This window comes from Chanos chanos, chromosome 10 (assembly GCF_902362185.1).
Source record: "Chanos chanos chromosome 10, fChaCha1.1, whole genome shotgun sequence".
Taxonomy (NCBI): Eukaryota; Metazoa; Chordata; class Actinopteri; order Gonorynchiformes; family Chanidae; genus Chanos; species Chanos chanos.
Window position 1 is genome coordinate 8,667,609 of NC_044504.1, and position 24,608 is coordinate 8,692,216.

General features: G+C 44.6%; 1 protein-coding gene across 1 annotated transcript in view; it reads left to right on the forward strand.

The window, feature by feature from the left end:
- pard3bb (par-3 family cell polarity regulator beta b) overlaps nucleotides 1-22,770 on the forward strand; it is a 167,472-nt gene extending 144,702 nt beyond the window's left edge. The window contains exons 22-23 of the mRNA XM_030785939.1: nucleotides 15,652-15,728; nucleotides 22,401-22,770. Coding sequence (XP_030641799.1) covers nucleotides 15,652-15,728; nucleotides 22,401-22,746 — 423 coding nt within the window. The 3' untranslated portion in view covers nucleotides 22,747-22,770. The remainder of the gene's footprint in view (nucleotides 1-15,651; nucleotides 15,729-22,400) is intronic.
- Nucleotides 22,771-24,608: the final 1,838 nt, after the last annotated feature.

Below are 24,608 nucleotides of genomic sequence, written 5' to 3' on the forward strand. Positions count from 1 at the left end.
GACTCCGTCCACGCCTCAGAGGGCAGGAATGTGTCTAGGCCCGAAAAGGGGCCGGCGCTGTTCCAGTCCAGTCGACCTGACCCCAGCGTCGCGGCGTCTATGAAGCCTGGAGCCTCAGACTTGCATGAAGTCATCTTTTCATTGTCTCTCCCCCTGTATGAACCCATTACTACACCGAGGGTGAAGAACATTAAAGAAGAAAAGGTTATAGAGAAGTGCAACTTCCTGTGCCAGCCCCCCCACCTCCAACACACCCCTCCACACACTCACACCCCCTTCACTCTCACCTTGTCAGGGTGAAGATGATGAGAGCCGCTGTTAGATTGGGGCATGGATAAAACAGTCATGATTAATCGGCAAAGGTGAGGGTGAGTGCTGACTTAAGCGTTATGTGGCGTAGCATTTTTTTTTTTCTTACCTTATCCGGAAGAACAGTCAAAAGCATTTAAGATCACAGCGGGCGAACCGACACGAGCGCTGCCTCCCAGTTTACTTAATGTGGAACCAAATCACTCGGTCGAAATTTTTATGTTTTTGAAAAACTGATGTTTGACAGTGACAAATAACTGCAGGCACTACTGCTGTGTTTCAAACACTTTTTTCCATACCTCATAAAGGACATCTATCAGCGCTATAGTCTTTTGCTCACATGTATGATCAAAAGATGCAAGTCCTTACACAGCTATCATCATATGATGTGGATTAACTTTATCTGTAGGTTGCGTTTGGATAAGCCAGTGAACCTCTGGCCTTGCCCCCTTAACGTTTGCATTTTAACCGCAGTCTGTGTAAAATATGCTGATGTCTGTTTGATGCATTGAATTTGAAAGCCACAGAAGAAATCAACTCCTAGGCTCTTGCAGCTGTGTATTGTTTCATCTTTGAAGGCAAGGGCAGCTCCCGGAAGACAGTGTGCCAAGTAACATAGCGTTCATTTGGATTGGCCTGAGTACTGTGAAGGTAAACGGGAGTGAAACGGAGCTTTGGTTACATACACTCCCAACCTCCAATTACCACAATACCCTGAATATCAATGCAGCCCAGCTACTTTTATGTTCTCGTTGAAACAAACACGTTTGTCCTGACGAAGTCTTGTGAAGCCGTCCCATCTTCCGTTGGCTCCGTTTCGAAGATGTAACTTTGAGAAAGTAGACGGTTCCTTGTTGACTTTAAACTTAGTGATCCGTCTTAGTGATAGTCTCAGCAAATTATTGTGTTGTGACAAAGTGCCAGAATAACACTGTGTAAAAATTCTTCGGAGAGGTGTCTTTTTTTCACCATTGTTTTTGGCCCTTCTTTGTTATTTCTCAATAGCAGCAAAGTTTATTTTAACCCAGTATGCAGAAAGGAATCCAGCACTCATCGCTCCTAACTGAAAAGATGGTCCTCTGTAACAGGAGACGTAAACGTGGGGAAACTCCAAAATTGTGCAAACATAGCTGAAGCTCCCGTGGTGTGAGAAAAAAAAGAGAGAGCCAGAATATTCATTTAACAACTGGAGTTTATCTGATTCAGAAACATTAACCGCCAACGGGTGTAACATAAAATGGGAGACTTAGTGAAATTACTCAAAACAGAGAGCACTCCTTTTTCGTATCATTTGAAAATGTCATTATGTCAATTTTCTCTCTGTGGTCACATACATATATATGTGGGTGGGTGTAGGTGTGTGTGTGTGACATTTCTCACCACTTCCCAGTTTCCTTGTTGTCCTGTGCAATAACTTCACCTATACCTTTGAGTTTCTCAGGAAGTTTTATTGCATCAAACTCCCAGGACAAGTTTCTCATTCGGAGAGATGATGAAAGGGAAAGCGGTTCTCAAGGTCACTAAAAACAGATGTGTTAAAACAGCAGAGATATCTCCACCCAGATGAAGGCATTCCAGCGCCGCTGTGGTGTAGTCCTCATAGTCTCCCTCATCCTTAACCCTGACTGCCTATTATGGCACTCAGCTGCCTGATTACAAGGTGGGTCTGAGATTTGATTGGGGTGTGGACAAATGACTCTGACAGCCTTCAGAGCCGAGCGTTTTCGAGTGTATGTTTAGATTGTGGTGATAGTACATATGGCTGCTGAGGTCTTTTGCTGTGTGTGTCTGGAATAGGCCATGTGCTGCTGGGTTTGAGAAACGGGGGGGGTGGGGGGGGGGGGGGGGGGGGGGGGGGGGGGGGTAGAAAACAGTTACATGACTTGTAGTATAGTGAATGTATCAGAGAGAGGGAGAGGATAGAGTGGAAAGAGAAAATGATAAGTTGACACTCCTCCAAAGCAAATTCAGCCACTCCATACACCAGAGATCATAACAGACAGGGTGAAGGTGGAGTATGGTTCTCTGAGGAAAGAGAGAGACAGAGGGGGGAGAGCGAGCAGGCATGTATTCAGTATTAATTGAGGAATTTTGATTGGATTAAAGCTGAGTTTGACCTTGCTGTCTGACTGGAGTCAGACGGTTGACTACATGTTGGCTACCTCTCCCTGACCATCAGCACTTTTCACCCCGAGAGTTCCTCTCTTACATCATATCTGATGAAGCCCGAATCAGCACACTCATGTCTGCTTCCTTTCCGTGAGACCTCTCTCAAACACACACGCACTCACACACACACAGAGTCCAGAGTTAAGGATCATGTCTAGACTTGTCTAAGTCCGTCAGTCAGCATGACTTTTTGTCCTTCATAAGAATGGTTATTTATCTCCAATCATTAGAGCTGGCCCGTCTATGCCATACTATACATGCCAGTTCAAACTGCTGTGAGAGCACACACTCTGTTCATTCATTAGGCTTAATCCTTCCTGCTCAAAGAATCTGAAATTGCTTGATTAATACTGGTTAGTAATAAAGGACTGTGTGTGTGTGTGTGTGTGTTTTGTGTCTGTGTCTCTTTGTCTGTGTGTGTGTGTGTCTGTGTGTGTATGTTTGTGCATATATGTATGTGTGTGGGCGGGTGGGTGCGCAGGGTAGAAAGTTTGGAAAGTTCTATGACTCTGCTGAAGAACTATGTTTTTGTTGAGATTTTTTTTCCTTTTTGTGAACCTACCTCTGACCTCTAGGGGAACCAGAGGCAGCCGGAGAGAGTTGACCAATTTTGAGTCGACCTGTCTGGAGAACAGAGTTAGCGTGTGATAATCCTGCGGCCGGCATGCTGCCCGGGCTGGCTCGCTGTGCGCTGACCCGATCCCCCTCATCCACATTTAATCTGATTAAACAGTTTCTGGGTGGACTGCACCAACAGACTTTGGACTACTGAAGCCAAACAGAGACTGCAAGTACCCAAACAGCTTTGTTACAAAACCGTTATATTAATATGAAATCTTTAAACTCAGGTTTACAGATGAAAAACACAGGTCCTCTTGCTTAGTATACTGTAAAGGTGAAGTCAGCTTGAAGTTCTTGCCTTCAGATTCATAATAAACCTGTTGGGTTTTGCGCTTGACTTTTATCATTAAGGATTCATTTCTACCTGAGCAGGATAAGGCTGTAATGGGCTGCTTTTGTCAGCCAGTAAATGACATATAGAGAGCAGTGAAAACCAAAAGACCCATTGGGACTTGTTCATTGGAGTTCCAGACTTGGATTCTTTTGGTGCGTAGCTTGTACAGTTCTAGTCTGAGCTAATGAGACACAGAGCCTGCTGGCTGGTTGTGCTGAATAATGATGGTGAGATGAGGCAGGGCTGACTTAGTCAGGTAGTATGTACTCATAGACTCAGTTTACGGCCTCTCACGCTCTCTTACAGCAAACTCTCACACGACCACCTGCATCTGCAAACTCACACGACCACCTGCATCTGCAAACTCACACGACCACCTGCATCTGCAAACTCACACGACCACCTGCATCTGCAAACTCACATGACTACCTACATCTGCAAACTCACACGACTACCTACATCTGCAAACTCACACGACTACCTGCATCCGCACGGAGGCCATGAACATTCTGGCCACGATGCATCTCTAGCCTTGTTCTTATTAGAAATTCTCTCTCTCTCTCTCTCTCTCTCTCTCTCTCTCTCTTTCACTCTCTCTCTCTCCTTTTCTGGTTCAGGTGTGTGCTTTCTCTTGTTTCTCTCCCTCTCTCTCTCTTTCTCTCTCTCTCTCTCAGAAGGTCACTCTGCTTCTTCCAGGAAAACCCATTGCACTTTCATGTTTTTTTTGAAGACTCAAACATTAATCTATTTCTCTGCTCCCCCTCGGAGGCAAAAATGTGATTGCTTTGGCAATTTATCTCCGCACTGTTAATGTCCTTTTTTTTTTCTTTTTTTTTTTTCTCTGAGCAACAAGGCATGTCTTCCTCTTTTCAGTTTCATGTGCTGTGAAATTCTTTTATTGTGTAAACATGTGCATGATGTTGTTTGACCCTTACACACAGGAATCTTGTCAGAATCCTTTTGAATACAGCTGTCTACATTGATAAATCTGCCAGAGACGTCTTAGTGTCTGTCAACACTGAAGATTCACCGTTTCTTACCAAATTTAAAACATCTTGATGTCCCCCATGACACCTCACACAAACACACACACACACACACACACACGCACACACACAATTTATTTGAGACACATGCGCACACATTTCTGTGGCAAAGGAGAGGGCTCTTTTTCCTCCTGTCTGCCAGTGCATGGTTAATTGCTGCTGTAAACCAGGGAGCCTGTGTTTAATGTGAACACACACAGACGGCCTTGGCCAGGTCAGCGCGTGGAGATGGGAGCTTACATCAGCGGTTAATGGACAGCATTATCGGCTGGGAACACTGTGGCGTGTCCAGGACAGATAAGGCCACGTTGGGGACAGTCTATTCAACATGACATACTGACCAGACAGGCACCCAGAACACAACATATAACCTTCCATTTACCTGGAACACAGTGTATAACTAGCCGTTCACCTATAGTACCAAACGCAACTGCACATTCACCTGTAACACAATACACAGTCACCAATCCTCCTATAAAACCACACCACTACTCGACACACAACTACTCATTCACCCGTAACACAACACACAACTACTCATTCACCTGTAACTCAACAAACAAATACTCATTCACCCATAACACAACACACAACTACTCATTCACCTGTAACTCATCACACATCGACTCATTCACTTATAACACAATATACAATGACTCGTTCACCTGTAACTCAACACACAATGACTCATTCACCCATAACACAACACACAACCACTCATTCACCTTTAACACAACATTCAACGATTCATTCACCCATAACACAACACACAACCACTCATTCACTTTTACAACATACAACTACTCATTCACCCATAACACAACACACAACTACTCATTCACCTGTAACTCAACACACAACTACTCATTCACCTATAACACAACACACAACTACTCATTCACCTGTAACACAAAACACACAACTACTCATTCACCTGTAACTCAACACACAACTACTCATTCACCTGTAACTCAACAAACAAATACTCATTCACCCATAACACAACACACAACTACTCATTCACCTGTAACTCAACACACAACTACTCATTCACCTATAACACAACACACAACTACTCATTCACCTGTAACACAAAACACACAACTACTCATTCACTTATAACGCAACACACTACTACTCATTCACCTATAACACAACACACAACTACTCATCAGTATATCAACTGTAAAACCACAGAGTGTATTACATAGCCACTCATTCACCTGCAGCTGAAGATATAACTTTTCATTCACATCAGAGGTGTCAACCCAGTGACTTATGCACCAAGGTCAAATGAACCAAAATGGTGTATATTGACTGGAATGGATAAGTGGACCTCATAGTTATACTTTCAGGTCAAATTTCCCAAGTTATGTCTCAGAGAAAGTTGGACCTTAAAGGTTGTTGAACTGAATCACAGTGGCCTGACATGACCTTGAATTCATCGCAATTTATGAGCAAATCCGTGATTAATTCTGTTTCTGTTCACATGTCAGAAGCTGCATTCAGTGGTTATTTGTGTTTGCCTTGCTCAAATAATGAAATCTGTTTTTCTTTGACTCCTTTCTGTTCCACCTTTTCAAATCAACAGCAGAACGTTAGAATTGCACACTTTGTTTATTTTGCTGTGCCACCTAAATGTGAGACCTGTTCCACACGCCAGTTCAATACTAATGAAAACAATACTCTATTTATGAGGCAGAGAGATTTTTTTTTTCTGAGCCATGAAGACTTAGAGATGAGGAGGCTAAACTAAATGGTATAAAAAAAAAAAAAAAGCTGGCTTGGTTTACTCAGCTCTGTCCTTAAACAACCTGTGAAGCCCTCCAGCACTCAATAATCCACTTCTCTCACACTGACCTGGTGCTTGCTGAGGATCCAGGGTGTATGGTAATCTGTTTGGCTTGTGTAAGGTTGCATTCCTCAGGAAAACGCTGCGTTAATTAGCCTGGCAGTGTTCACAATGTGATTGAGAAGGGTCACTGGTCAAGGGACTCGCCCATTGCCTTGCATGACTGATTGGCCGCTGACATTGACACATTGAGCCAGCCCTTTTTCTAAGCCAGAATAGAGACCTCACGATCATTCTCCACGGCTCATCTAACTTAGCTTTAGCGGAGGTGCTTGCTTCGGCCGGGCATATATGTGTCTCCGTTAGTCCCTTTTTCTGTTGCATTGTTGTGCGGTTTTGTGTTTTTACAATGACAGGAACGTTTTCTCCTGAATAGTTTGCCGGTCTGTTTGTATGTCTACAACTGCAGGTATCTGGCTGCTCTGCGTGAACTGCGCGTCCATCTGAGTGGGGTCTTTGAAGGTTAAACGTCCAAGAGAAAGGATGCGTCGTTCAGTGTATTCCTAATGAGCAACAGATTAATCTCACAGAGGATTAGACCACTGGACTGCCAGGATTTTGTCATTCTGTTCACCACTGTGTATGTGTGTGTGTGTGTGTGTGTGTGTGTGTGTGTGTGTGTGTGGGCACCCGCTTGTGTGTGTGTATGTGTGTGGCCCTGTATCCGTGTATCTGGATCTAAACCTCTACACCTGGTGACCAACCATCTACAGATTTAGAAGTAATCACATCCCCATCGATCACTAGTCATCTGGGCATAAGCTGAAGCACATTAGCATCCCTTAAGAGTCTTGTGCTGCTGAATGGTGGATGGACAGTCACCATGTCTCCACTCTGTGTTTAAAGGCAAATGGAGGTTCAGTAATGGACAGTAATGCACCTTAATGTCAAGCTGTTGACGTTCCTCAAACCAAATGTCCTCTTCTCACCAGTTTCAATCTCATAGCTGGGGAAAGTCTGAGCCTTAGAGCAAGGTGTAATTACACTCACAAGATCCATTATTTAACTCCTATATGACGTTACAAAAATAGACCTCTAGCATTTTGAAACATGCACTGCAATTTTCTGTGGATGACAAGCCTGTAGTTTACTGCTGGTGAACAGAAGGACAACACTGGCACTTTGCTACTGATAGCAACTCCTGAAGAATTCAAGAAAGATTCACATAGCAACAGCATTTTAATTTGTTTCGCTCTGAATAATTGACTGTTAATAATTACAAGTTTAAAGAAGTTAAGTATATTTATAAAGATAACACATGGTGAGTTCCACTAAGCTATATGTCATTACACTGTATTGCTTGTATCAGATGAGACCGAATTAGTTACACGTGTTGTAAATATGTAATTACACAGTAACAACTCACACAGGGATGAGGCTTTAATGCAATAGGTGATGTGTAAATATACCATGATGAGGGGTGTAATTTGAAGTGGGATGAGTAATTGAGCACTTCCAGGGAGAAGAGTGGTGTGTCGGTGCATGTGTAGGTGGAGGTGCCTGTGGGTGTTGAGTTGAAATCAAGCGTTCCCTGGCTATCATCATCCCTATGACAGAGAGAACAGCATCACTTCCAATCCATTACACCTTCATCTCAACCAGCCGGGCAAGCCAGCTGCTCCATCCCCCTACACGAATGCACACACACACACACACACACACACACACACACACGCACTTAAAGATGCTCACACTCACACTAACATACACACACACAAGAATGGATGTACAAATACACAGATATAACCACTGTCAGATATAGAGGAATACATACATACCCACCCCCTTATTTACTGTAAGACACATAAACCTTTACATACACACAAACATCTCTAACCACCCCCAGCCCCCACCCCAAAAGAAGTATTTAAATGTCGCTGGAATAAAGCTTTCTTTTTCTTTTTTTTTTTTTCCTTCCCGAAAGAGGGGAGAGCGTGCTGCGTTCCGTCTAAAAGGTTTAAGGTAAAGCCAGATCAAAGAGTCAGAGATTTACTTCATCAGGCCCATCAGCTTTAAAATACTGGAGATTTACTCTTTCCCGCGAACACTCATACGCTGCCCTTGAAAGTGCTCAAGGTGATAAGCAGAGAGAGAGAGAGAGCGAGAGAGGGAAGGAGCAAGAGAAAGAGAGAAGAAGACAGGTAGGAGGGGGGTAAGGCAGTGAGAGAGAGAGATAATTTCTCCAAGCTTTTGCCACTTGGATAGCTGCACTCTTCCAAAACTTCTTCATCTTAAAAGTTACTCACAGGGATTAGGAGAACAAAGGAAGGTGAATTCCTAGGAAGAGCTTGGAAACTACCCAACTCTTAGAGAATGTCGGTGATTGGGAGAAAAAGTCAAGTTTTTTTTTTTTTTTTATTTATGCATTCCTAACTTAAATATTTAAGGAGATTGAACATAAGAACATAAGCATGTGAGCCAGTACACAGCGGGAATTGGTCACTTGATCTGCCCCACTCTGAAAACCCAGATAACATTCAAATCCCAGCCTCTGACTACCTGCCATTTAAAAATAATACTCAAAATAAATCAAAAATGTGCAAAAAAAAAAAAGGAGGGGGGAAAAAAAAGCTATTGGAGGAGGGAACTGTGTGAGGACACCTCAGTCATTAAAAACAGCTTGCTTTTGGGAATTGACCTTTAATGTTGATAATTGCGAGAGTGTAGGAAACCCGCAGCACGTGGCATTTTACGTTTCCCTGTTTATTCCTCTTTCTTCTGAGTGGGTTTGACATTTCAAATTAAGCATCAACTTTGGCTTTGGATTGAGGAAGCAGACTTTGTGCTCATGTGGCAGTCTAAGTAAACAACACACACACACACACACAGGCACACACAAACGCTTCGTTTTCTCATTGACCTGTAATTCAAATCTCAGATTTGGAGTAATTAAAACTCTGAAAATCTTCTCTGCTCTATCCAGTTTAACACTGAGAGAACTTGTGCCATCTGACAGCGCAGAGAAGAGCTCTCATAGGTTTTATGTAACAGGCCTAACTTGTGAAATTAAAAGAGGAAGAAGCAAAATGAAGAGAAAAACTGTCCTAATTACATGAGGGAGCTCCAACACTTTAATGTTTCTGTAATTCACAGAGATGCCTCCCAGACACAGCTCTCTCTCCCCACAGCAAAGCAGAGACAGACAGAGAGAGGGCTTAACACCCTTATTAATCAGAGTCTCCAGACAGACTGAGATTTCACACATGCACTCACACTCACACACACACACACACACACACACACACACACACACACACAGGCTTAAATGATGGCTGAACACTTACACAGAACGATTGATAACTTCAAATGAACGCACACAGGGACTGAACACACAAATGGTACACAGTAGTTGAGGTTCAGATAAAAGTCTACTGAATGACTGATGGCACACTACAGTCTGAAAGAGTAGTGGTGTTTCTTGTAGACCATAAAGTCCTCAGTGCACAAACTCCAACCAAATGTAACATCGTCTCAGTACACAAACTCCAGCCAAATGTAACATCGCCTCAGTGCACAAACTCCAGCCAAATGTAACATTGCCAATTGTACATGCACAAATCAACACACACAACACACACATCCAAGCAGCCCAACGCTGACCGAACACAACTGACCACCTGTGTCTAAAAACTATGCTGACTTGGAGTGTGCTGTCAATGTGTGCCTTCTATTTTTTCCCTTGCCTTGCAGCATTCATGCCCCAGTTAAAATCAATGCAACCTCATTAAAGGAAATTATGAAAAATTAAAGCTATCAGATGGATCTCTTTTATGCCTGGTAAGAGTCTGACGGTTGTCATGGAGTCTGCTAGCAGGTTTGCATTTAGGGGCACTTGCTTTGTTAAGAGCTCTCACTAATTAGGCCTTGGAAATTGATGGCCTTTCACAAACGGGAGCAATTACTGCAGTGAAGGAGAGGAATGGATGGAAGTGAAGGAGAGAAATGGATGAAAGTGAGGGAGAGGAAAGCATAGAAGAGGCCTTGAATGCACAACTTTGTTTTCTCCCTCAGTTTTTTTATTTAGCAGAAATGATGTGTGTCAGCTGGGACAGTTTTTGGCTTTAACTCTCGTGGATGGCGTAAAGGCTAAAGCAGAAGACAGATGTTTAGAGAAAAAGAAAAGAAAAGAAAAAAAAATAATAGTACATTCCTCTGTTTGAAAAGAAATGGGCACTCGATGACAGAAACGTAACTCAATTTTTATCCCCGGTCATGGGCTTGAATACCTGAGTGTTTGAAGGCTATAAAAACATTTTTATGTTATAAGCATAGTTCAGGTGCTCTTTTCAAAGCGTTCGGCCTGAGCTGACCTGTCAGAGAGAAGAGACACTGTTTACCAAAAGCAGGTGAGTGTCTGAGGCCTCGTCTCGTCTCGTCTCACTCTCTCTCTCTCTCTCTCTCTCTCTCTCTCTTTCTCTTTCTCTCTGCTGAAATGGCTTAATCCAAAACATTCCAGTACCACTTTGAAAGGTCTTCCTTCAATATGAAACAGATAATATCATATAATAAAGATGCTAAGATGAGATATGGCTGAAGTAATTTTCCCATCACGAGTTTTAGATTTTCTCCTCATTTTACCGTTAACCCAGTTTTTTAGTGCCCAGACAGAGTTTGAGGGTAATATGGGTGTTTTCTCCAACTCCGAAAATTTAGGTTTGTCACTCTGCTCAGAGTGGTGTCTCCCCAGTTCCCCAAGTGGTGCCAGCAAGTCACTGTTTTGTTTTCCCAGTTCAAGTCACCTAGTCAGGCGTAGCACACGCACGAACACACACACACACACACACACACACGAACACACTCATCCTTACATTAATGCTTAGCACTGTTGTGCCCTCCTCCTCCTCTTAATTAAATTGGAGAGGTCTTCTGAGTGCCGCTCAATTCCTCCTCTCTCATTCTTCATCCCCTGCTCTGTGCTCTCTCCTGTGTGGAAAATCAATGGCTGTGCCAAAGGTTCTTATAATCTATAACTCATATCACTTGTGCAATGCCAGCACTTTGGCTAAACTCAATTAAGAGTCGGAAAGAGGCAGAGGTTTGGGCCCATTCGACGTTGCCTGTGTGTGTGTGTGTGTGTGTGTGCATGTTCAGACATGCTTGCAAGTGCACATCATGTGTCTGTAATGTCTTTTGGCTCGCGTGTTTTGCATGGACAATAGAGATCATTACACTATGCACAGGTATATCTGGAGGAGTTCTGTTGGTCTCCAGAGGCGATTTGCTGGAAAGACAGAGAGAGGAACAATCAGGGATACTGGGTTTGGCTCCAGGTCCATTTCTCAGTCCTGCCTCAGGCTTAACCCGGGGACTTCCTAAACCCTGTGTTTCCAGGCCTGGTTTGGCAGCCAAAATATGTCTCTTTATATCTATTATTTTCTCTTTGCTCTCAGCTCAGAGAGACATTTTCCCCATTTCAAACCAAATGGATCCCTTCAGCTCCTCTGTAGACTCCCGTAGTCCCAGACGCCAGCAGGAACCGAGGTGCTCCGGCGCTTGTTGAATTTCTATGACCGGAGATAAAGGATTACACTTCGGCTGAAATTGACATCCCTGCTGATTCATGTCCTCGGGAGGAACCGATCAGACGTCTCATGTAAAAGTAATGATCGCGCCACATTCAAACATGTGCAGATCCACGATTTTACAAGGAAACGCTTGAGTCAGCTTGAAAATGTACAGGGACTCTTGAGGTTTTAATTTTTCGCCGTGTCTCGTTGTATTCACCCGAAAGAAAAAGAAAAAAAAAAAAAAAACAGATCTTTACAAATGAGGAAGGTCTGAATGTTATTAGCTGTATTTGTCTCTCTGCAGCACATTTCCCCGGTGCTTTATGTATTCCCCAGGCCGTGTTTTATGAGACCTGTCTGTGATGGATTAATGTTGGCTATTTATCAGGGCAGATATTAATAACCCAGCAGTCCTTCACATTTCAGCCCCTGTGCAGCTCCTTAAATATGGCCTGCCACCAGGTCTCTGCATATGTATTGGGACGTTTCACCTCGTATAATACAGCACAGGCCTTGTATTGAAATGATAGCATCTTAACTCAAATCTTGGCCTGTGTTAAACCTAACGTGAGACGGAGGGAAATTATTTGGCGGCGACGCGGTCGTCAGCGTTTGGGGTTTTTGGTTTTGGACGTAGACAGAGGGAGGATCTGACAGGAGAGAGAGAGAGTGAGAAAGAGAGAGGGAGAGAGAGAGGGTGAAGGTATTTTGCGTCTGGCTGTGTCAGTCTCTTCTGCCTGAGTGACCCCTCATCTCGGTCTCTCCTTTGCTCGCTGTGCCGTGAAATGGGCTTTCTGTCGGCCATTACCTTCAGGAGGAGCGCGCGAAGGGGGGAGACCGGCTCTCACCGCCGTGCTCTCACCGTCTCATCTCGCCGTGTCCGTTCCCGTCATCGGCGTTAATGACAGCCGCCCTCGTCACCCTTACCCACACACTCACTCCTGTATCGCTCTCGCTACTATTGCATCACCCTCGCCGCTCATCATTATTCCTCTATCACTCACACTACTCCTTTATCCACCTCCCTTACGCTGTATCCAACACCCTCGCTACCTCACGACTCATGTTTTCACTCTCCCCTCTCTCCACCTGTGTCACCCTCGCTGCCCCTCCTTTCCCTCTGTAAAACCATCACCCTAGCCTCGGTGCTACATGCCAAGTCCACTCAGATGCGGTGTCTTATGTGTTAATCTTATAGCCTTAGTCGTGTGTCTTAGACATGTTTGCTCTACGTGCGTACTGTTACACTGAAGTCCTTCAGTCCAAGCTGTGAGTTTGCTTCATACAGCCTTCTCTGGTTTACTATTTCTTCAGTCACTTTATGGCAATTTAAACCTTAGCAGATTTCAACTATAGCGATATTACCTGTATCAACGCCAACACTGAGAGAGAGAGGGAGAGAGAGATTAGACACTAATGTGTTTACGGCAAATGTTTCGCCACGAATAAACTCATTTACGGGTTATTAACATTTAACAAGTGGCATTTCTAACCCTGTGTGTCCGCTGGATGTGAACGAATGCTCTGAAATGTCGAGTTGGCCGTTAAGAGCAGCCAGATGAGAAGTTCGGTTCAGCCGACGGTTTTGTGGGTCACCTTTAATGAGGGAGCAGGTAATTTCGGCGTTAATGCAATAAACGCCAGGGCCCCGCCCGTCATTCCCGCGACCCTGCCCCCTTCTCACATTCATCTGTTTGTGTTTACCCAGCCTGCAGCGTACAGTAAACCACACTGATTTCATCTGCACACATCCATATGCATGAGTAACACAGCACTGATCTGTCAGGTTGCCAGGTAAAACACACACACACACACTCACTCTGTCTTTCTCACACACACAAACATATGCTGTCTCTCTCTATCTCACTTCTGCACACATGAGCCAGAAAGAGACAGATTTAGAGATACCTGTGGGAGGTGGGTTTTTTTTTTTTTTGCTGAGATATAATTAGCCGTGTTCTTTTACCCAGGATGAGTTTTTATTCCTTTATAACTGAAGGTGAATGCTCTTTACGTAGGCTCTCTCTTTGCACTCTGTTTAAAGAATCAGTCCAAAGTTACACTACTGCAAAGTTCTCGTCTGAGTTTCACCGTATTAAACGCGTAGCTTACTGCCTGCTACAGCATTAACACAGTCTGAGTAAAGCAGAGATGGAGTGCTTTCAGGTCCTGGACAGCAGCCTCATCACCTCAGAGATGCAGTCAGAATATATATCCCCTCACTTATGGCCTTTTTTTTTGTTCATTTCTAATACGCCTGATTATTAAGGCCAGAAGAGAGCAGATCTGTCAGAGCCCTGCGTTTATTACACGTCCATCGACAGGTTGGACACCTGAGGAAAGAAAAAGGGGACTTGGGCCTCTGCGTTATTCTCAAAAGGCATCGAGTCTTGTGTATATCAGCCCAAAGCCTGTTTCTAGGCATCCTTGGCCCCTTGTTCAACTCTTTTTTTCCCCCCGTTTCCTGATAGTGCACGTCTGTCTCTTCCACTTATATATGGACGCCCTGGAGTCATTTCCCTGTGACGAGACGCTGAGGAAAAATGTGGTTAATATGCAGGCAGCAGGGCTACCATTATGAGAGTGTAGGGGGGGGAAGAGAAAGGTGCTAGAGCGGGCAGCCTATATTTAAAACCATCTCATTGAGACGAATGGCACAATTTCCTTTCCATACTACCCTCGCTAAAGCAGCCTGCTCCGCATAATGGCCCTAACCTTCATCCGTCAGAAACGACTAAAGCTACCGCAATCATTTGCTCATGGATTATGTGTCAGTTTTCATAATTTATTAAGTTGCCCATACGTGTCAGGGTAGCAGTGCTCATTTTCAGTCTCTCAAAACTTCTGTAGTTTCTAATCTGTTCCTATTGAAAGATAAAGAGATCCGGGACTAGAGTCCCTGTTTAGACTGTGTAGTGTAGTGCTCTGGAAAAAAAAAGAAAAATATGATTGGAAAATAGTGTAAACATATCCAGTAGAAAGCTTAGATCTTTATAGGAAATGGAAATCCCTCAAATCTGAGCGCTGACTTGCCGAGGATAAGACGGTCTCTTTAAAAGATTGCTCTTCGTGCTAATGTAACATGCCATGCTAATCTGGTTCAGCTCCTGGCTGGAGACGGGCTTAGAATCACAGGGGTAGAGTAGCCCCAGACCCCATCCTGTTTGCAGTAACTTAATCTGGGATCTCAAAACCCCCCCCCACCCCACCCCTCTCCTCCTCAACACCTTAAGCACTAAATATCCGCCAATCACACTCACTTTTGCAAGCTGTGGTGCCTCTTTTCATAATTCTGTTAGAGAGCAAAGCAGGTCTTTAAGACAGACAGTGACTGTCCTCACTGCTGTTTTGGGGGTGGGGGGGGGGGGGGGGGTGACTTGTATTCAGACGTAACAATTTTACTCCATTATTGGAACAGAAATGACCTACTTCTTTCTGCAGTTGAGTTTTACTTAGTTGTATGCCTATCTGAGGACCCACACAACAGTTAGGCTGCTGTTCTGCCCACTGTGAGATGTCTAAATCCAGAAGTTTCTTGTCTTTCACTCTGCCCTGCCAGTGATCACTGTAGTGTGTCTAAAAATCCATTTCCTTTTTTCAAGTTTACCTCTAGGGTCTGTGGTAGAGATTTGTTAAAAGAATGTTCTGGTCTAGCAGATTGTTGTTAGAAACTGCTGGGGCCTCTTTTTTTTCTAGTGTGATTCAAGGTAAGAGGTAAGAGAACATGGTAAGAGAACCTATGTCTTCTCTGTCTCTGTCTGACCTCATTGTCTGTCACTGACTGTGACTCTGTTCTGGTTCTGCCTGTTACAGATGCCTGTCAGAGGCCCTGACCAGAGATTGGCACCCCGCTACGAGGACATGGAGCGGCAGTATGCCTCTCTGCCCAGGTATGTGCCATCTGTCAACCTGCCACCGTTAGCCTCTGTAACCAAACCTAGCACAGAATATTTCCCTCTCTCTCTCTCTCTTTCCTCTCCCTGTTTTTCTGTCCCTCTCTCTCTCTGTCTCACTCAGAGTGCTGAGTAATCCTCTTTAAAGCTTATAATTAAATCTGGAGGGTCTGCCTTCTGAGGGCCTCTCATCCTGGGAATTCAACTGATCCTCTCCAGGGGAAAGGCCACGCAGACAGAGGAGAGAAACCTGATCTCCGCATACATCTCTCTCAGTGTCTCTCTTTCTTTCCATTTCTATTTCTATTTCTTTTTCTGTTCTCTCTCTCCCTCTGTGTGTGTGTGTGTTTGTTTACCCTGCACAGTCAACCACTGCAAAAAAAACATCAACACAGCAAGCAAGGACACTGGCGTGAATTCTGCCTTGAAAACCTAGCAGCGTGTTTTCCCTCAGTTAACTGAGCAAACTTTGCGTGTGTGTGTGTGTGTGTGTGTGTGTGTGTGTATGTGTGTGTCTGTGTATGTGTGTGTGTTTGTGTGTGTGTGTGTGTGTGTGTGTGTGTGTATGTGTGTGTGTGTTTATGTTGTCACAGCATTTTGGTAGAGCAGACATCTGTGCTCTGATGGCTTTTAGCCTTATGTCTGATAACTAAGACAGAGCTATGAAATGCCATTATGTGCTAAAACTCAAACTCTGCTCAGTCACAAATACTCCAAGGACCAATGCAAAAAAAAAATTCATGCACATGTGAAATCCCCAAACTATGCATCACCAAAATAAAATTGCCCCGATATGTTGTGAACTCTCTGCGGCATGAAAACTACGGTGAACTGAGCATGCACTGTGTGTGCCCAGTAAAATAAAGCCTTTTCATGGCTTTAGTTAACATAAAAGCCCTACAGGTCCACTATCAAAGCCTTTTCCCTTCATATTACCTCCAGTGATGCTCTCCATTCCAGCACCATTACATACCCATGTGTTTTAATGCTGACACAAATGAAGCTAGTCTCCACCTGGCTGTCCTTTCTCCCATTCCAGCCCTGCTTGTTATTCTAACCCCGACTAAGTGGCTCATATCTGTGTCCAGTGCTTCACCCTGGCCTTCTCCGAGGTCTCTGGCTGTGCAGGTGGACCTGAGTTTGGCCTGTTAGTAGGAGCACACGGTCTTTCCATATGCACTCAATTAGTGCCATTAGCAAAACTATAGCACACAGTCATTACCCAACATGCTCAACCCAGGGTCAGCCAATCAGGAACGGTTACTCACCCCATCCTGTAGATTATTGGATTAGCAGAGCGAGTCAGAGTTCTGCTTCATCCTGGCACTGGTTTCATTTCCTCGTTGGAGTGATAATTGAGTGATTAATGCGCAGATGGTGGCCACTCCAGCTACACTGGGGTGAAGAGGAACATTGTTTCAGTCTTGCTGGGTTTGCTGGAGTACAGGGCCAGCCTCTCCCACTCCCAGTACCCCCAGTCTGATATCTCTGGCACCAGTTCCAGTAACTAGGCTTTCCCAGACCCTGTCAGACTGCCCACAGTAATCACATTGTCCTTTGTGTGTGTGTGTGTGTGTGTGTGTGTGTGTGTGTGTGAGTGAGTGAGGGGGGTGTCGGTAAGTGTGTGTGTGTGTGTCTGCGTGTTAACCTGGGGGGTCTTGTGAAGGACCCTTTGTGGAAGGTTTTGTACTGTGAATGAGTTTTAAAGATGTTGGTCTAAAACACAAGGAGAGGTCCTGAGATCTTTTTCTTTTTTTTCCCTGTTTTGTGAATGACAAGCTCACAGATCAGGGATGGAAGATAAGGAGCTTTCGAGCTCCAAACCAAAAACACCTGAAAAGAAATACCCAACAAATAAAGTTACATTTGATGAAAGCTCTGAAAATAATGCCATATTTTCATTGTTCTGCCTACTCGATGTTACCTTGGCAACCAGTACCCGCCATCTGTGCTAGCCTGGCTGTCCTCACCCTAGCACTCGTTTTCTCAGTTTCTTTGTCTCTCTTCCCTTCTCCCTCCCTCTCTCTTTCTCTCCCTCTCTCAGTTCAGTTTCCCTCTGGCTCCCTCTCTTTCTCTCCTCTTCTTTTTTTCCCATTTTTCCCCTTGTCCTTTCTCACACATGTGAGAACATAGAGAGATAGAGTGTGAGGTTCTCCTAAGCTTTCTACGGTTCCAAGTTAACTTTACAAGCTCATCCGCGGTGTATCAGATTTATCGCTTTACGTTTTGACACAGGCGTGTTGAAGAAGTCAGGACAGTGTCGTTTTTCTGTTTTTCACCTCGGCCACGTCACGGTCACAGTTCAGGTCCATCTCTCCGCGCAGTCAAGATCCGCGCGTCTGAACAGCCCCGTCACAGAAGCCTCTCAGCACATTCTCCAAGCCAATCAAAGCGATAACCACACAAGCGTGACTTCATTACAACTAACATCATTTAACACATCCCAGACCAGTGGCTCAGCTGCCATCTCATTACCCTGCCAAGCAGGTAACAGAAGGCAAATGTTAGGTTAATGGTTTAATCAAGGAGGGGTTAATTTATTGATGGTTTCGCTACCTCTTCTGGATGTGAACCATTAGTCCTTCCGCCGAGTGGAGAATGCATCGCTAGGTGTTTCGCGTGCGGTTTTAACGTTTACGGGCGTGTTCTATGACTGCACATCAAACGTGTCAGACGCTCTTCTCGATATCTGCCAGCCCTGAACGCAAGGCTGCATTCCTGAGATTTCACAGGCTACATATATACATGTACACACTCACACACACACACACACACGCATGCATACATATACACAGGCACTCACACACACACACACACACATCTTCAAGGTCGCGGCAGGTGTGAGAGTCTGTTCAGTGATGCTCATTTTCATTCGTTTGTTGTCATGTTGTGTTAACTGAGTGGCTGTGGCCTTGACTGCAGATGCACTGACAGTATTCAGTGCCTTGTGCTTTCATTCATTATCTTTACAAATTCTCTGAGTCCCTCAGTTTTTCTTTGTTCCTTTGCTCACTTTACACTTGAAATTCTGTTTAGCTAAACCTCATGTGTCTATTGACCATTACACCCTGTGTGGGAGCTGCGTTGGAAGTTATGTCTGTCCAAGGGTTTGGGGTTGAAGTTCATGACCTCAGCAGGCAGCTGAATAAACATAACCCCACCTACAGATTTGCCCAGGTGCACCGTGGGAGAGTACTGCAGTGCTCTTCTCAGTTATCACTGTGCTGTCTTGAGCGCCCTCTCCTTCCTGTTGTTCTGCAGGCACTGATACAAAAACATTCTACCCAAAACATGACCTCTGTCCCAGCATTTCAGCGATGGAGCTGGCGTTCAGAATGCCCAGGTTGCTGTGTGCAGGGCATACACTGATAATGGCAAATCACAGAGGGAAAAAGATGATCTAGGTTCTTCTGTAACAGTCACACTCCCAGACCATAATCAGACCGTTTCAAACACCACCCAAAACTTGGACCAATATTCAAATGCTTCTGAAGATGGTAGACTGATATGAACAAAACAACAGTGAGCTCTCACTGCAGAGATACGTCCTGACAGAGTAACTAACCCACTTACACCGCCAGTCAAACAGAGTGTGAACCTCAGTCCTCTGGTGGAGTTTAGTTTTATTGGTTGATGAAAGTTTTGGTGGAGTGTGCAAGTAAATCTAAGGATAGCCAGTTGAGTGTCGCAGCGATCCTTTTAGCGTGGGACGTAGTGCCGTTTATCTTTCATTACTTCTCACTCTACGTTTATTGCTCTTTTATTTTTGTCGCCCCGTCATTACAGAACAATCAAGCTGGTAATGAAATCTCACTCCTGAAGTGAAACTTTGTTACCTGGAGTCTCATAACAGCTTAACCAAGTTAGAAAAACACAGGCGCCCAGGACTGCAGCCTTACTCATGCGGGACAGTTTTGGTTGGCTGACATTTTCGGAGGATGTTGTCAGAAACGACGATCTGGGTTTTTCGAAGCCATATTTGTGACTCCACTGTCATCACAGTTTGAAAGAAATTGTAAACCTGTCAGAGACGGTTGCGTTCCTCTTGAGTTCTTCATTTTGCTCCTGTCACCTCTCAGTAAGCTTAAGTGCTGCCTGGCAAGTTTTCTTTCTTTCTTTTTTTTCTTTTTTTTTTTTTCCTGTATGCTTTCTTTATGTTGCTTCCCATAATCTGCGTAGGAGATAATCAGGTTTTGACAAATTAACTTAATAGCAGTACATGCAGTAATCCAAGAGAGGAAGTGGAGGATAATGAATCTGTCTCCCTTCCTTCATCCCCCAGCCTAACCCCCCCCCCCCCCCCCCCCACACACACACACACACCCCCCTCATCTCACACAAGTCTCATAGCCTTATACAGTGTTAAAGTAAATGAGAAATTCTGTGTAATTTTCCTCGCATCAGCCCTAAGGAAGTCTCGGGTCATGAAGTTCTACAGCTGTAAGACTGATTGAGAAAAACAGGAGAAACAGGCTGAGCAAATTCCAATAGTCGGACCGCATTGCGTCATCATATCTAAAAAAAAAAGAAAAGAAAGAAAGAAAAAGAAACAGTTATCTCTTCTGCCATGTGTTTTTACATACTATGACTAAATCCACTTTTCAAGGCTCGTCATACTTTACATACATGTGCTCTCAATACCGTGGCTCCAGCTGGAGCCGTTTTTCCACCCTCGGTTTTTCGGGGGGGGGTACACAAGGGGCTAGTATTTGACTGGAGGGTAAAGATGCTGGAGAAGAACATACAGTAATGGCTTCCAGCTTCAACCCTCAGCTATGTGGAGCAGCTGCTGTCGGCCGATTGAGGTCGGAAGACGGACGTTCCTTTGGCACAACGACACCTCTTCGCGCTCTCTCGTTTGCGCGACGTCATAGACAAAAATCCCGCGGCTGTTTGCAGACTGGTGAAAAACGAGGATGTAAATATCCTCCCAGTGTCAGTCTGAGTCTGAGAGAGCCGTAGCCGTCACCGGGAACGAGAGAGTAAGGCTTTGTGAGCGTGCAAGGGGGGGTTTTTTTTTTTTTTAGCCGACGTCCTTGAGCGTGCGGGAAAAGGCCAGGTGCAGCGTACCTCCACTCCGGGGCCGGGCACGATAACGCGCAGCCGTAACGATGTTTCTGGCCTTCTCCTTTCCTTTTCTACCCCTCTCTCTCGCTCCCCCGCGCCTCCTTAAACCCGCAGCCCTCCCTTTTTTCTCTCCCTGCTTATCAGGAGCCGGTGACATCACAGAGGTCACGGCCAATAATCTGGCATTTGACGGCCGGAGGGAGAGGAGGAGTGCGGGTGCAGACACTGGGCTGCCGGACGAGATGGGTGGTCAGCTCAGGAGGGAGATTAAGCACATGCTGATAATTTTTGGAATGCTTGTTTCCTCCCCTTCTGGACTTTAGCCTCCAGAAACACTCCCGCAGGAGAGAGAGAGAGAAATGGAAAGTAATTGCTGAGACTCCGAGTCTAATGTTCTCCACACTCAGCAGGGGAAACTCAAGACGTCCCGATCAACACCCCCCCCACACACACACATACACACACACACACACACACACACACACACACACCCTTCAGATACAGTATATAACAGTTAATTGATAGCCGTGCAAGACACCCTGTGAAAATCATGTTCACAGACATGTGTCTCACACATATATATAAGTTAATGGGAATATTTTGGAGATGCCAAAAGAATGACTCTCCATCTTAAAGACCCAGTCACATGTGTGCCGTGTCATCGATAGGGTGTAGCAGTATGATGAGAATGATAAAGGGAGGGGGTCTTAGCCCCCACCACCACACGCCTTTGTGCCCTCGCAAATCAGAGACCCCAGTCTGGCTGTGCTTCAGCTTAGGTGTAATGTAACTGGCAGCCAAAGCCTGTGCCTCTCTCTCTCTCTTTCTCCTCTCTCTCTCTCTCTCTCTCTCTCTCTCCTCTCTCTCCTCTCTCTCTCTCAGCCCCTGGACTCAGAGTGGGAACTGGAAAAATGTGAATGGTGCTATGAAAGGCGAGCCATGGTGAATAACAGCAGCGTGTGTCACGTTGCAGGGGGAGATTGGCCCTAATCAGCCTATATGAGGAAACAGGAGAGCCTCCAGACGCTCCCCTCATTATCTGAGGGGGTGCCTCCAGAGGCCACACGCTACAGCCCCACTAACTGTCAGAGACACACATACAAGGCAGCGCAGGACGATCACTCAGCATGTATTGTGAACCGTATACAGAACTGTTAAGTCTCGTACCGTCGCACTCTGCTGTGTAAATGATTAGGATCCTATGTTTGGAATGGTTTGACTATCACTCATCTTTAAAGAGACGTTTCCGGAGGTTTCCATGCCTCCACATCCCTGTAACGTCTCACTGTGCTGCTCGGTTTCGACTTTTTTCTTAAACATCAGTCCATCATAAAGAGATCAGGAGTCTGTTTCATAAGCTCTCGTTCAAACTGGAGATGGGGGAACATGAAGGAGTTTTTTTTTTTCTTTTTTTTTAAATCTGTCTCTCACTCCTATGGAAAAACCTATTCTCTTGCACTATAAAGACAGAAAAAAAAAAAAAAGCGGGCCGACTCATTTTTATGAGTGACAGTTAGGGTTTTTCCAAACTCCTCTGAGGAGTAATAACCACCCTCTCTCCAGTTCTTATTGTCATTTTTACTTTTCTCTCTTGTCTTTCAGGCGTGGACCAGTGGGCCCCAATGACTACCCAGTACAACCCTGGCCAGGGCATGGCAACCCTACACACTACCCACACCCGCAGGCGGGATACCAGTCCAACTATCCGCACAGGGAGAACTATGCTCCACAGGGTAACCCAGGGTTCTATCACCCTCCCCCACCCCAGCAGAGAGGCCCTTTACGGCAGGACGTGCCCCCTTCTCCCACCCTGCCCCTCCGCGCCCCCCGCTATGACACCATGAACCGCGGTGGAGGCTACGGCAACTCCAGCCCAGAGCGTTACGCGTATGGGGAGGGCCGTCACCCCGACCCGCGACAGAAGAACCCCATGACGGCCGCCGTGTAGAAGCTCCAGTTTCTTCCGCCTCGCCACGCGCACTGACAAAACATCTACGGACCAACCAACTTTTTTTTGTTGTTGTTTTTTGCTTTTTTTGCTTTTTTTTTTTTGTGCTTTTCTTTTTTAAACACGCTTGTTTACACATTTTACATTCTTCGTCCCAGACCGAGTCTGAGCTGACTCTTAAGATAAAGGCCACATTTCTGAGCTCTGACATTCCAGTGGGAACAGCCAAGTCCATTAGGGACAGACCAATGTTAGATGTCTTCCTCTTTCTTCCGTGAAGGCTGTTGCTCTTTGCTCCCTTGGGCTGGGAATAACCTGTTCCCATATGTTCCAGCCAAAAAGTCCACAAAGTCCAAATCAGTCAGCATTCTGCTGTGGTCCTCTGACACAACAGCACGTCTGAGGGAGACAGCTAGAACGTATTTGAATTGTTAGATATCATTAAGACTCACTCTAGAAGGACTTCCTCTTTTATTCAAGTACACAGCTGAGTCAAAGAGGAAGTCATGGCAAGTTATGGGTGTGTGTACTGATATGACTGTGGAAATGTTAATTATAGTTACATCAGAACAACACTCCATATGTTTCTGATGTGAATGTAGACTCTCCACCTAGATTTCAGAATTTCATAACTTCGTATAATATTGGTACTCTCTAAATTATAATCTCACTGCATGTTTTTACTATTACACTTTGTCACTTTTTTAAAAAAGAGAGAGAGAGAGAGAAAAGACTAACTGATGAATTTTGCCTCTGTCATGATGTTAATCATTTCTGAGCAGATGAAAGAAGGAAGTATATGAAGTAATTCTGTATCGGTGATGCGATCTGAAACATTTGACGCCCACACTGGAAAGAGAAAGACTGCAAACATTGAAGAGAGAAGAGTGTTTTGATCCCTCCTTCCTGTTCCATAAGCACAGGCTGTGTGAAGAAGCAAAGTAAGAGAAAGAGACAGAGTTTAAAGAAAATGAGATTAAATATGAGGAGGAGAAAAGGGGGGACTGCGGAGCACAGGAGGGACAGAGAGAGGAGTCAGTGAGGATTCTTCACCTCCCCTCTCCTCTCTTCTCTCCTGGTGTCTCTACGGGGTGATTCATTGGCCTACACACGGTCATTCCACAACGCTTATCCCTTATACCATATTCATGCCAATATACTTTTATCTCCTTTTACTATTGTTTTTCTTTGATTTTGATTGTTGCTATTGCCTGATTATAGTCACACAGAGGTTTCAGGCTGACGGTACATGAAAGACACATTTTTTTCAGAGACCAGTTACATGAACAAAGAAAAAAAAAAAAAAGAATTTGTGTGTTTATATTCAGCACTAATCAAATTTCACTGCATACTGTCGATTGTCAAAAGATTCCTGTAACCAAAAAAATATCGATGAGGCTGTGTTTGTTATAGCGTGCTAATGTAACATTAACTACAAGCAAATATTTTTATCAGTGTCTTTTTTTTAACGCATTTCCATTAAATACACAGTTAAAATATGCACGCTTGTGTCTCTTACTTTATTTGTTTGTTTCTCTGGGTTTTTTTGCCATTCTTTTTCCCCATTCATTTTGGACACAAAGTTCAGCGTTTCAAAGTCATATCCGAAGGTACCAATGCTCAGAGCTGTGTAGGAGGGTAAAAAAAAGCTGTTAACATTTCTAGCCTTAGTTTATCTCTCAATCCCCTAGTTAAATCTTTACCTTTATGATAATAGATACATTAACATTCCCATAATTATCAATTAAGATGTGGAGATATGTGTGTGTGATTAAAGCCCAGTTTGTGAATCTGAAATGAAATTTGACTGATGGGAACATTACATTTGCAGCTGTGATAATCACTAAGTGCAGAGACCATGT